This window comes from Toxorhynchites rutilus, chromosome 2 (assembly GCF_029784135.1).
Source record: "Toxorhynchites rutilus septentrionalis strain SRP chromosome 2, ASM2978413v1, whole genome shotgun sequence".
In the NCBI taxonomy this organism is placed as follows: domain Eukaryota; kingdom Metazoa; phylum Arthropoda; class Insecta; order Diptera; family Culicidae; genus Toxorhynchites; species Toxorhynchites rutilus.
The window spans coordinates 76,117,001-76,131,068 of record NC_073745.1 but is presented as its reverse complement, the minus strand read 5'-3'; the positions used below and the strand labels follow the sequence as shown (position 1 = coordinate 76,131,068).

Below are 14,068 nucleotides of genomic sequence, written 5' to 3'. Positions count from 1 at the left end.
TATAAACAGCTGTGGTGGGTCATAATACAGCCATTCCATTTAATTTGATATGCCGATCATCTGATTCGGTTTAGTAGTCTAAAAGTTATGGATTTTTGAAAAAAGTCATTTTTGGAAAAAAAAAAAACAAAAAAAAGGGAAAAAGTTGATTGTTCGGACCACCCTAAAATTGAAATGGTCACCCTACTGAAAAATAAAAATATGGGTCAAATATTTTGCGATAAAGACCAAAACTATCAATTTTCACGTAAATCTGAGAACCACCATATCGGTTTGGCGTGGAATGACTGAATAATTATATCACCAGGGATGAAGATTAGATCTTTGACCATGAGTGTTCCCATGTGTAGTGTGTGTGACTCCTGTAATAAACTAATCCCAAAGCGTGTGCCTCATTTATAGGGAAGGGAAAGGTGAACCGATAAGTGGGTTTGGGGAAGTGTAGTTGGGTAAATGAAATCATTGATGTGTTTCAGGTAGAATTATATATAGAACATATACTTGAATTGCATCTAGCTATGATATCGTGAACTGTAATGCGTGTAACTTTTCGAATTCTCAATCGGCAACCAGTTGTTTCATTGCGAAATTCTTTTCATGACCAACATACTCAAAATCATGATATTCTTTTACATATTTTCTAATAAAATCTAGAAAACAAGCAAATAACAAAAAAGCTGAATGAATTCCCCGTCTAATTATATATAGTATTTATCGCAATAACGATTATGCGTAACATGCATTTGAAATCTATCAGCCATTCCATGCCGAACCGATATAGTGGTTCTCAGATTTTCGTGAAAATTGATAGTTTTGTTCCTCTTCGCATTTTTTCCAAAAATTATTTTTTGTTCAAAAATTTATAACCTTTAAACTACTAAACCGATTTAGATGATCGACAGATCAAATTGTAGTCAATCAGCTAGTCTATTTGGGAAACATAACATTTTGGGTTTTTTTTTTTGTAATTATTGATTGTATTTGTTTACTATAGTTTACATGGTCTCCGGACCAAGGACGCTATATTTTTTTATATTTTTTCTTGAGAGCTGAGGTTTTCCTACATAATAATAATATTCAAAAAACCAGGGAGAATTTTTTTTAATTTTTAAGTCATGATTTTTCAAAGTTAACCAGTGGTCCAAAAAATATTGTTTTCCCTTTTTTCCAATTTTTTTTTTCAAAATCTCATAACATTTGAACTATTACGAAAACAAAATTCTATTTTTTGTAAGTGTGTAATAGACTAGCCCATTGACTTCAATTTGATGTGTCGATCATTTAAATCGGTCTAGTAAAGTATGAATTTTTGAAAAAAGTCCATTTTTGGAAAAAGGGGAAAAGAGGATGTTTTGGATCACCTTATGGAAATGGGTACCCTAGTGAAAAAACAAAACATTACGAGTCCAACATTCCGTGATAAGGCTCAAAAACTATAAATTTTTACAAAAGTTTTAGAACCCCCATATCGGTTTGGCATGGAATGGCTGAATATGCCTCATTTTAAATTTCGTAAAGTGACCTCCTATATAGAAATCAAAGTCGCAGTCCTACGTCAATAGAGTGCTGTTCATGCAAATAATTTGTAACAATCAGCTCTCCGGAGAAGTAGGTATTTTCTCGTATGCGTGTATTAAAATAATATCATCATGATTTTCAGAAATAAACATATACTAATAAACATATAATTCTTGATTTGACTAAATTTTTTGTCGGAAAGCTTATTTAATTTCCTTTATGTTTATGTAATATACCAGAAGGTTATTTTAATGAATGGTGTTCAAAAAGTATTTTTGGTGAGGCGCGTTCAAATAAAAAGAACCGCAATTTTCTTGCTTTTTCAACTTGATCGCACAATACACCCGTACCTCGCTTTACGGTCTAGATTCGTTCCACAAAATTTGGCCGCAAAGCGAAAAGCCGTATAAAGCCGTCAATTATTCTAATACAAATTCAATCGGATCGGTTCCGAATATGATTAATATGTAACATGGTTTATCATTTAGAATGCATTTTTCTATTTCTTTTAAATCAAAAATACATACATAACATGCCAAACCGGTATAGCGGTTCTTTATATCGACATCGAAAAAAGTATTTTTTTGCCGTTATAGTGAATCATTTTAGACCGTAAGTCGAAATCGTGCCTTGATTGAAGAGGGCCGTTATAGCGAAATGCCGTATAAAGAGCGGCCGTATAGCGAGGTATGGGTGTATTGCAGAAGCAATGGAGCATGGAATAAATGTTTGTTACAGAAAATATGATAGAATAAAGACAACCCTAAATCAGACAATTCCTTTCTCGAGTTTTGCTCTTATCAACACATTCGGTGATTCATTTTTATTTATATAGATAGAAGAAGATATAGGACTGCGTTTTATCACATTACAGACAGAGAGACAAAAAGTGACTTGAAAGACAGACAAACATCACTCCATTTTTGTATATATATATATATATATATATATATATATATATATATATATATATATATATATATAGATTGACAGTTGATAGATTGCCTTTGGCTGTTCACCATACCTAATACATAAAAGTGTTTGTTGGCCTATCCATTCAACAAAACGTTGCTTCGTTGCTTGAACATGAGAAAATGGTCTAGGTAGCACGAATAATGATAATAAAAATAAACGATTTGTACACATATGCCACGAGTCTCGAGGTCGTTTCAAAGGTTTTTGATCAGTTCAGTGTGGAATTGATCAAACGCCAACGAACTATTCCAGGGAAAAATATTGTTTACCATTATTCACAAAAACTTGAAATAATCCGCCATCTTCTGCTGTTCGAACACAAAATAATGAAATATTATTGAATTAGGGAAGATATACTTCTCAACTATGAAATACACAATAGTGAAATACAGTGAAAGTGGTTCTCGGTGCAGCTGTACCACGGGCAGAAGGTAGAGAAGGTACATTTACCGGATCATTGCTCACTCTTATGCCTTCGGGAAGCGAATGATGTGCAAGGAAATTGGGGAATTCACCACTGCCGAAAGCGATCGGGAACATCGTACGATCGGTGATCAACAAAGCAGCGGAGAATGTGTTCTTGTACGGAGCAAAATCAGTCCGAAATTGTCCACTAGAGGTGTGCAATCCAGCTCATCATGATGAACAGCTCAGATCAGCTCAGCTCATCTAGAAGAGCTGTTCTTTATGAACAGCTCTTCAGCTCAGTTGTCAGAGTCGACATCTGGTGGCGACTTTCAATTTGGGTCCCAAACTCGATAGTGTAATCTTTATCAGATTAGAAGACGAAGCCAGTTTAAAATGTTAAAATTTAAATGAATTTTTGTCTTTACATTTCCGATATTTTTACTGACACTTTTCATTATAATATAAAATTGTCTTCAAGAAGAATTTTTTGAGATTTTTTCACCGCCTACAAACAAAGTGTTTTAGACTAATTTAATACACAGATTTTAATTTTCATTCATAATTTGAATTTTAAAAACGTGCTCATTCTGCCTGAAAGTCAATTATTATTTTTGGCGCCCCCTAAAACAAAGCCCAATTCCGTCAACCCGAATATAACAGTTGAAAAGACAAGGAACAAATGAAACTGAACTGATATCATAACACGGAGAGCGAGAGACGGTCAGTTCATTTGAATATTACAGCTCACACACTCTCTTCAATTCTACAGCTCTTTTCTCTCCTTCATCATCATCAAAGTGAGCTGAAGAGCTGTTTGATATTCTTTGCGAGCTGTTCCGCGTCAACTCACTTCAAAGAGTCGATTCTTCGGAACAGCTCATGAGCGGATGGCACATCTCTATTGTCCACCACCGCAGAACAATATACATGTAAAATATTATGTCGATTTTCGTTGGAATGTAATAATATATGTAATGTTGTGAAATTAAAATTGTGAATTCAGTGCATTATTAATATATGTTGTAACTAGTGAATATACGTTTTACCAGCACTCTGTTTTTGAATGTAAAGAAGGAAACTTTTACTGCTTGTGCTGGTCGTTCGTTGTTCTGTGTTTGCTGTCGGGACTGCGTGAAGTACAGTTTGTGTTATTCGTTCGCCGACGGTAATTTGTTGTGGGGAAAAGGATTTCCCCAAGCAGTGTTGGGTGCTGCAGAATTATGGGCTATCGAAGTGGGCCAGCCACCCAACACAAGGATTTGACGAAACCATCAATATTGTCACAACCTTTTCGTATCCTCTCCTCTTCCGGAAAAAAATGGGTGGGTTATATCTATGATATAACCGCAAGGTTTACGTGGGACTACATTAGCTTAGCAATCATTTGTTTGTATTGAATTAATTCTTGATTGAGTGAAACAATTTCCAAATTTAATTGAATTCAATATCTTTACTTTTTAAGTAAAGAGGTTGAATAAATGCCATGTAATGTCATGCATGCATTGTGATAGATTATGTTCTTCGTTCCAAGTAAATTGAATGACAGTCCTTTTACGTTTGGTTTGATGCCTAGGACAAAATATGTGAACGGAAGAATTTTCAAACGATTATTTTATTTTACATTTCACTCTGAAGGTTGCATCTCTCAAGTGTACGTACTTTTTCGAACAGCAAATTTGCATGAATTGATGAACTTCTGGCACTCAGTTTCGGTTTTGACATGTACGTCGAACGCATATTGTTTGATCGATAGGCGTTATCGCAGCAACTGGTTATCAATATTTTGTCTAATCATCAAATGGTATGCGTAGAAATTCAGTGAACAGCACATATGAATTTTGCTTGCTTTAAACTTGAAAGTTCATTCGCCTCTAATGTCTGCACGTTTTTCCCAGGTTCCCAAGTTTAGAAGACAGTGTAAAGGAAACATATTTTAGTCTGCACAAAGATAAGCGAGTACCAAAGTACGTATATTGGGTAAACACATTTCAATCGGAACAAAAATTCCCCCGACTTGCATGAATTGGCAATGCCAATTTCCCCACGCTTCATGTATTTGAAGTCTGTGTTAGGGTAACACATTTCAGTTGGAAGAAAAATGCCTCCAACTTACGTTATTTGCAATGCCAATCTCCCCACGCTCCTTGGATTTAAAGTCTGTGTTAGGGAAACACATTCCGGTCGGAGCAAAAATACCCCTGACCTGCATGAATTTGCAATGCCAACTCCCCCCCACACTTTGATTCTGAAGTCTGTGTTGGGGAAACGCATTTCAGTCGGAACAAAAATACCCCCGACTTTCATGTATTTGCAATGCCGATTTCCCCAAGGCTGCTTGGTTATTATGGTTGTGTTGGAGAAGTCGTAAATCGGGCCAATCAAAACGAGGCAGCTAGGGCGTTTAAATAACGCTTAATATTTTACAGTTATTCAATTCTTTATCTAATGAAAAATAGAATTTTATTAATTACGATAGACGCGTAGAAAAATTTCCTATCAATTGATGCAAACATCTTTCCGATCCGGTAAGGAATGTTCTAGTTATAAACATTCGGAATCTTTCATTTTTTCCTGCATGTTCTGTGTTTAGGTTTTCATTTTACCCCCCATATACTCCGGTTAGACGTAGTCCCACGTCAAAATATGTCACCCTACTAAACTCTACAAAAGTTGACCGCAAGTAATCGGCTGCTTTTATAAATGTGATTTCTTCGATATGTAATATAATATCCACTTTGATCACATCCACTACACCGTATCATACCTTATCAAATCCATAGTCAATCCGAGTACAATAGTACTCGCTGCTTGCATCTAATTTTCTATGCCAATTTCCCCTGGCTCCATGGTTTTGAATTCTGTGTTAAGGAAACATTCCGATTTCCAGAAACGCATGCGAGTACAAAGTACCCGCAGCTCAACTCAACTTTGCAATGCCGATTTTCCCACGCTTCATGACGTTGAAATCTGTGTTAGGGAAACATTCCAATTTGCAGAAACGCATGCGAGTACAAAAGGACCCACAGCTCACATCTATTTTGCAATGCCGACTTCCCATGCTTCATGATTTTGAAGTCTGTGTTAGGGAAACATTCCAATTTGCAGAAACTCAAACGAGTACAAAAGTACCCGCTGCTTAAATCTATTTTGCAATGCCGATTTCCCCTGGCTCCATAGTTTTGAAGTCTGTTTTAGGGAAACATCCATCCATTCCAGCGATCGTACCTCAATCGTTGCGCAATTATAACTGAGTGGTTTTCCGAGGCTTCATGATTTTGAAGTCTGTGTAAGGGAAACATTCCAATTTGCAGAAACGCAAACGAGTACGAAAGTACCCACTGCTTGCATCCAATTTGCTATGCCAAGTTCCCCTGGCTCCATGGTTTTGAAGTCTGTGTTAGGGAAACATTCCGATTTCCAGAAACGCAAGCGAGTACAAAAGTACTCGCAGCTAGAATATGTTTTGCAATGTTGATTTCCCCCAGGTTCCATGGTTTCGAAGTCTGTGTTAGGGAAACATTCCAATTTGCAGAAATGCAAGCAAGTAGAAAAGTACCCACTGCTTGCATCCATTTTGCAATGGCGATTTCCCCTGGCTCCATGGTTTTGAAGTCTGTGTTAGGGAAACATCCATCCATTCCAGCGATCGTACCTCAATCGTTGCGCAATTATAACTGAGTGGATTTTCGAGCAGCACTCGCTTATATATCGATTGGTGTGATTTCAATAGCCTGTTTTGAAAGTAATTTTAGGGCTATTGAAACAAATTATTGGATCAAAAAGTAACAACGCGTGGACATTTTATCTTTCGAATGAATTGTTTATCATACCATTTCGTTCAGTTGCTTAGGAGCTATTAACGATCAAAATCTAGTTCTCGGCCGTAACGCTTTCGTTTTCGAAAGTTTGAACTTACACCCCAGTATAGAAATGAAGGACGTAGTCCTACGTCAAAAATAAAATTATTATTTAAAAAACAAAGTTAGGAGTTTGGCTCCCTCAAACCTAAACCTTACTAAATAATCAAATTTATAAAAAATCATTTCGTCATCATTTCTATGTAGCAATTCGCTTTTTTTGTCATTCGCAATTGTAACCAATTCAGGTAAAACACTTCTAATAAAGCTGTTGCATTGTGAAAAGCAACGTGACAGAACCCGGATGTCTCAACTACAAAACATTGGAAAAATCTCGTATTATGTTTTGAAAGCTTATCGGACAAAGTTGTTTTGGGAATTTACAAAGGGAAAGAATACGAATTGTACTACAATGCTGAGTAATATTTTTGTGAGTGTTTCCAGCTAATTTGAGGATTTTTTTACTCAAGTTGTTCTACTAGCAATTCAATGTTGTTCTACTAGCCAAGACCTGAATACAAAATTGACCCGGCAAGTATGTTAGATGCAACGATACAACAAATGTATCATACTGCGTGACCGACTTTTCGGGTGAGATTTGCATCAAAAGTAAATGAAAAGCTTTAGCTTCCATTCGCCTCCGAATGTTTATACAGATTTTGTCTACATAATACAAGAGGTAACGTACAAGTAACGATTATTCCTCTGATACAGGAAGCTTTCGCATCTCCGGTGAAGCCGAACATCTCTGTAAAACAACTGGATAATGACTTCTCATTCAAGTGTCGGCCATCGTTTCGGAGCCCTTCTGGCTCCACCCGATGGTACGCTTTGGGGCGATGCCGGAAAAAGATACGAGCTATCATTGCTAATCTTGCAGCAGAGCTAATATTCCCTAACACAATTAGCTTGATTATGTAACGGGTGAAACAACCCATTATCCGATAGCAAACGGTAAACTTTCCTCCCCAGATTAAGGCTGGGTGTATGAGAGACCAGCGAGGAAGACTGACAGTGTTCACCTATTTTTGTTTCGCCTTACGCCTAATCGCAAATGTTTGCTATTTTTCTCGATAAAAGGTTCATCAGCATACAAAGGTTGGTCCATTTCCTGCGTTGGTTCTGTTCACTTCACAGATGAGTTGGCAGCTTGATGCTTCCGAGATGAGGAAGATCATCGGTATGATAAAGTCACATACATATGCGCAAGAGATCGGAAGAACTAGTCGAACCTTGTCGACACGTTGCATATGGAAACAGGCTCTAACAGACGGACTGCGAATTAGTCGGCTTGTCGATTTACTTTTTGATCTTTTCCCTGATAGGTTCGCTTCCACTTGAGTTGTTGCTGGGTTTGCGAAATGTGTTCACATGAATCGAAGTGGAAAGCTCACATGGCGGACACGGTTGAAGCCCTGCAAGGGCAAATGTACAAACGTGAGAAGCAACACGTGACTGGGACTAGTGTTACGGATGAATCTGTATTGATACGTTTGATTGTTTGGTACAATATTCGATATAAGTTCTAAAAATTATTTGAATTTAGAATCAATTATCCCCATCCCTACTCACCTTGACGGCAAACTTCCGGCCCGTGTGTTTGTCCTTGGCACTGTAGACCTCGCCATAGGTTCCCTCGCCGATGAGATCCAGGAGCGCGAAGCGGTCGACCGGATTGGGCAGTCTCATAAAATCCACATGCTGCGACAGTCCATTGTAGGCCATATTTCTGTCGAGGAGTACACGAAAAAGATGACCTCAAATTAATCCACCGAACTGTCAGTTTACTCGGAGCGAAACTGTAATCATTTCCGACCGATCTGAACCGCACGAAATAATAGCGCAAACTGTTGCCGGGTGATTTCATCGTAGAGCAAGGAAGACTCCCAACGGGTCATTACGGTACGGAAGGAAACGCCTCCACTCTTCGCTCCCGAGCGAGGTGAGGTGCCCCTGCAAGAAATCACAATACCTGACTAGAATGGCACGAACGAGCGAGGCCGTCGGGCGATAATAGGATTAGAACAACGTGCAGCACGCGTACCCCAAACGGCTGGCCGTTGATCGATTTAGAGTTAACCTAAATTGATTATGTGTTGTTGCATCGACGGACAGTAGCAGTTTACATGCGAGTCAACAAACGCATGAAGCAGCCAAACAACATGTTTCAAATACAATCTGCGTTCGTTTTCGTTGTCGTGTGTAGCATTTTCACCGGAATAAAGTAGTAGGAAAATTAATCCACAAATAGTCAGTAGAACATAAGACGAATTTCACGCCAATTCGTCTTAGGAGTTGGCAGCAGCATCTCAGATAGTAGTGAAACGTTGTGAGTGTAAAGGCATGGGTCATTTAAGCAACTTTCCATACTTGAAATATTCGAAAAATAATTAGACTACTTTTTGGAAAAGGACATTTTTTTTTTCTTAATTTTTTACAAAAATTTATAATTTAAAAACTATGATACCTACGAAATTGTTGTCAAAGGATGAAATGTAGGAAATTTTTTAAATTATCACAAAAAATATCAAAACATTTTTTGGAAAAAAATTTAGCTAAAAAAAAGTTATTTTGAAAATTAAAACTCATTTTTCTCAAAAACCTATTTTTTTTTAATTCCCAAAAATATACATATGAATAGCCCTTACAATTTCCAACAAGTCGTCCATACATCGGAAGATGGGCACTTTTACAGGGAAAAAGTTTTTCGACAACATCTTTTTCATGTTTTCTTTGAAATAAATACAACTTATCCTAATTTTGTTCAAAGTCAAGAGCGCGACATACTGTATACGACAAAGTTCTAGATCTTGTTAAAAAAAATATAAACTTTTGTCGAAGACATAAACTTTCTATCTTTTATAGTTTTTGGAATATAAGTAATTTTTGTATGAAGACTCCAGAAAAAAATAATGTTGCTCCTAACATTTTTGTGCGTAAATTCTCACGTTTGACATGTTCTTGACATGTTTCTAAATAGAGACAAGTTAGAAGAGCATGTAATGTGCGATAATTTATACACAAAAATGTTACGAATTGAACAAAAATACTATTTTTGCAAAGAAAAAAAATTAAAAAGTTGTTGTTCGAACAACTCTTTCCATGTAAATGTGCCCATCGTCCGATGTGTGGAAAACTTGTTGGAAATTTTAGGGACTATTTATATCTATTTTTTCAGAATTTTAAAAGCATATGTTTACGAGAAAAATGAATTTTAATTTTCAAAATATTTTTTTTCAATGATTTTTTTCCAAAAAATTCTTTGATAATTTTTAATGAAAACCTAAGTAATTTTCTACATTTCATTCTCTGACCAACTTTTTATAGATCTAATAGCTTTTAGGTTAAAATTCTCCGAAAAAAAATTGAAATAACTCAAATTTTTTAAAATATATTAGACCTACAAAATTTTAGTCAAAGAATGGAATGTAGGAAATTATGTTGGTTTTCATTCAAAATTATCGAAAAATTTTTTGGAGAAAAAATTCATTGAATAAAAATATTTTGAAAATTAAAATTCATTTTTCTCGAAAACATATGCCTTTAAAATTCTGAAAAATAGATATAAATAGCCCTTAAAATTTCCAACAAGTTTTCCATACATCGGACGATGGGCACATTTACATGGAAAGAGTTGTTCGAACAACAACTTTTTAATTTTTTTTCTTTGAAAAAATAGTAATAATGTTTAATTCGTGACATATTTGTGTATAAATTATCGCACTTTACATGCTCTGCTAACTTTTCCCTATTCAGAAACATGTCAAGAACATGTCAAACGTGAGAATTTACACACAAAAATGTTGCGAGCAAAACATTCATTTTTTTTCTGAAGTCTCCATACAAAAATGACTTATATTCCAAAAACTACAAAAGATAGAAAGTTGATGTCTTCGATAAAAGTTTATATTTCAACAAGATCTAAAACTTTGTCGAATACAGTGAATGTCTATCTTGACTTTAAACAAAATTAGGATAAGTTGTATTTCTTTCAAAAAAAAAAACATGAAAAAGTTGTTGTTCGAAAAACTTTTTCCCTGTAAAAGTGCCCATCTTCCGATGTATGGAAGACTTGTTGGAAATTGTAAGGGCTATTCATATGTATATTTTTGGGAATTTTAAAAAAATACATTTTTGAGAAAAATGAATATTAATTTTTAAAATAACTTTATTGTCAGCGAAATTTTATTCCAAAAAAAATTTGGTATTTTTTTGTGAAAATTTTAATAATTGCATATATTTCATCCTTTGACAATAATTTTGTAGGTATCATGGTTTTAAAGTTATAAATTTTTTGTAAAAAATTCAGAAAAAAAATTGGCCTTTTCCTAAAAGTAGTCTAATTATTTTTCGAATATTTGAAGTATGCAAAGTTGCTTAAATGACCCATATCTTTACACCCACAACGTTTCACTGCTATCTGAGATGGTGCTGCCAACGGCCTGTCGAGTTGGCATGAAATTCGTCATAGATTGAAAATAGATTGAAACTTTTTGGGTATGCAGTTTTTCTTCTTGCGGGTGTTACATTTTGAAACAATTTTACTAACACTCGACAACGATATGCCGTATGAAAGTATATTTTCCCATGAAAAATCTAACCCAAAACCACTGGCTTTTCTAGTAATCACCAAAAATCAACGCATGTGTTCGATTGATTAGAGCTATATTGTATGGTTGTACGTTTTCGTTGTCGCTATCGTTATCGGAGTTGTGTCATATTGTTGATATCAACCACTTCAATCATAGTGGCAATGAAATACTGCATTGACGCATCAGTGTCTAATGCGTATCAATATAGGGGCAATAAATTAAGTTTGTGAACATATACATACACATTATGCTACGAATAATTTGAATTCACAGAATATTGTCAAATTGACGGTTGCAGATTGCAGACTCGATTGTAGAATCGTTGTTGTGACATGTTTGAAAAATAAACAGGTATACAAAGGGCACGGTGGCTGGGTAAGAATGTAAAAAGTGCCCCCACACCAAATAACCCGCTCTATGCTTAATCACCCGCTTAAATGGGAATTTTTGACTATTTTGAACCCTTATGAGGTTCGCCACAGGATCTATGTTAATAAACGTACTCATCAATTTTTTACACGCCATTCTCGATAGCTTCGAGTTAAAAATTTGAAAAAATTGTTCTGAAAGTGCGTCTTAACCCTTTGCGGTCGTATTAAATATGGTCATGGGTGTTGTACTGGACGGAATTATTTTTCCTTGAAAAAGTAGTGATACATGCAAGATTATGAAAACTATACATTTTTGATTGTTTTTGTGAACTATGTATAAGTATTAACTTAACAATGTATTTTAATGTGTTGTTTTTGTATGAAAATTATAGTATGTAATTCGTCTTCATGTGCAAACTTTCTAAACAGTCTCCAAGAGTAAATCATATGAAGTATAATCCATACATAATTTTATGTTTATCATCCGTTGAATATGAGACACTTCTGCCATTGATGCAATAAATGTGTAATTAATGCCAGCTTGAAAATGCCTGAAAAGATCAACACTTTTCACTTTTAACAAGAGACTTATGCAAACAATTATTCTGCTCTTTATAAATTCAAATAACATAAGACATTGTTACATAACATTTGCTGTTATGATTTTTGTCCCACATTCCTATGCATTCAACGCACTGTGCGTTGTCTTGTGCGGGTGACTACTTTGTTTGATACTCAATACCGTTATCTATTACTCATAGGAGCACCGCATTGATTCGTGAACAGGTTCACTAGACATCAAGCTTCGTTTAGGAGAAGCATAAACTGATACTTGATTATAAGAAATATAAGATTAGCAGGGTTTCTTGCTGTGGTGGCTGAGAGCAGACAAACGACCACAAAGAGTTAATAGTGTATATCGAGAAATATTATTTAAAAAGTGTTTCATCAAAAAATTTAGTACTAAAAAAATCTTGAATAAACGAAAAATTTTGAGGGATTTAGAGATTCAGTACTACTCTAATTCATATTTAAATGTGTTTCACCGCCTTTCCTAGATGTGTTTGGTTTTCTTCAGAATTTTAACAGTGTTGCGCGATACAAAAATTATATATTTATGGATTCTGATTTCTTTTAGAATTTTGAGACTCTGTACTGGTTCAATTTCTATTTAAATATGTTCGCATGTGTTTTTTGAAATTTGTTATTTTGTTTCGAGAACTGCCCGATACGAAAATATCAAATTTTTTTTTAAATATATTTTATATTTCTATTTTGTTTGTTTTCTAATATTTATTTATTTTCCTAAAATATACAGTGTCGGACAAAACATTAAGACCGCTGCTCAAGCAAAAAAAGAAATTGACAAAACTTTGAGAAAAAATAATCTAATCCAGTGCCTCAATCAATTTATAATAATTTAATTGCATTGTTCGAACAATGCTAGAACAATGTGGTTAGTGCCACACATTATCATGCCGGGGGTTCGGGTACGATTCCCGTTCTGGCTGAGGGTTTTTTCGTCAAAGAAATTTCTTCCGACTTGCTCTGAGGTCACGTGTATTCTAGAACTTGCCACCCCAGAATACATTCAGCGCGTATTATTCGGCATAGAAATCTCAACTAAGTACTACTAATAATAATGACGCAAGTAATACCTGGATGCGTAGGTGCTGTCTGAAAATCGATACCTTGCTGACGGTATCGGTTCTGAAGCAACAGGATGTCGTAGAACAAATTTCAAAGAATATTTTGAAACTATAGGACAATATCTAAAGCGTTATATAGCAGTTTTTTATATCTCTTTTTCTCATTTTTTATGAGCTTCTAAACAGCGATCTAAACATTTTTAACAAAAGTGGCCGCCATTTTAGCAATTTTTCGAATTTTCAAAAACCTATATGTAACGCTTTAGGTATTGTCCTATAGTTTCGAAATATTCATTGAAATTTGTTCTACGACACCCAATTGCTTCAGAACCGATGCCACCAGCAAGGTACCGATTTTCAAACAGCATCTACACATCCAGCTGTCAACGGCGTGATAATCATTATTCATGCACTCAAAAAATGAAAAATGCATCTAAAAAATACTTTAAACAATAATCAAAATACCCGAACACTTCATTTTATTCCTAACATCCGAAAAAAAATCACGAAAATTCATTATTTTCCGACCTTTCAAACAGGGGTCTCCCATTGAAGGGTATCTAACTTATGGGCAAGGTTATCTAAAAGGCGTAAATATCATGTAACTGTCATTAAACTCACAACGTATCCTCTATGCGTAAAATATGTGGAGAATTCCACGTCTATCCACATAAAACTGCGTTAGCTTGTGATAACCA

At 35.3% G+C, this 14,068-nt stretch overlaps 1 protein-coding gene across 8 annotated transcripts in view; it reads right to left on the bottom strand.

Moving 5' to 3' along the window:
• LOC129764141 (myosin-IIIb-like) overlaps positions 1–14,068 on the bottom strand; it is a 238,785-nt gene that overhangs the window by 53,613 nt on the left and 171,104 nt on the right. For 7 of the 8 annotated variants that reach the window (XR_008741070.1, XM_055762947.1, XM_055762953.1 and 4 more), the window contains one exon: positions 8,331–8,487. Coding sequence is in view for 7 of the 8 variants with exons in the window: in XM_055762947.1 (XP_055618922.1) it covers positions 8,331–8,483 (153 nt within the window). In the remaining variant the exon portion in view is untranslated. Of the gene's footprint in view, positions 1–8,330; positions 8,621–14,068 lie in introns of those variants that run through there. The other variant, XM_055762951.1, reaches the window with a different exon arrangement.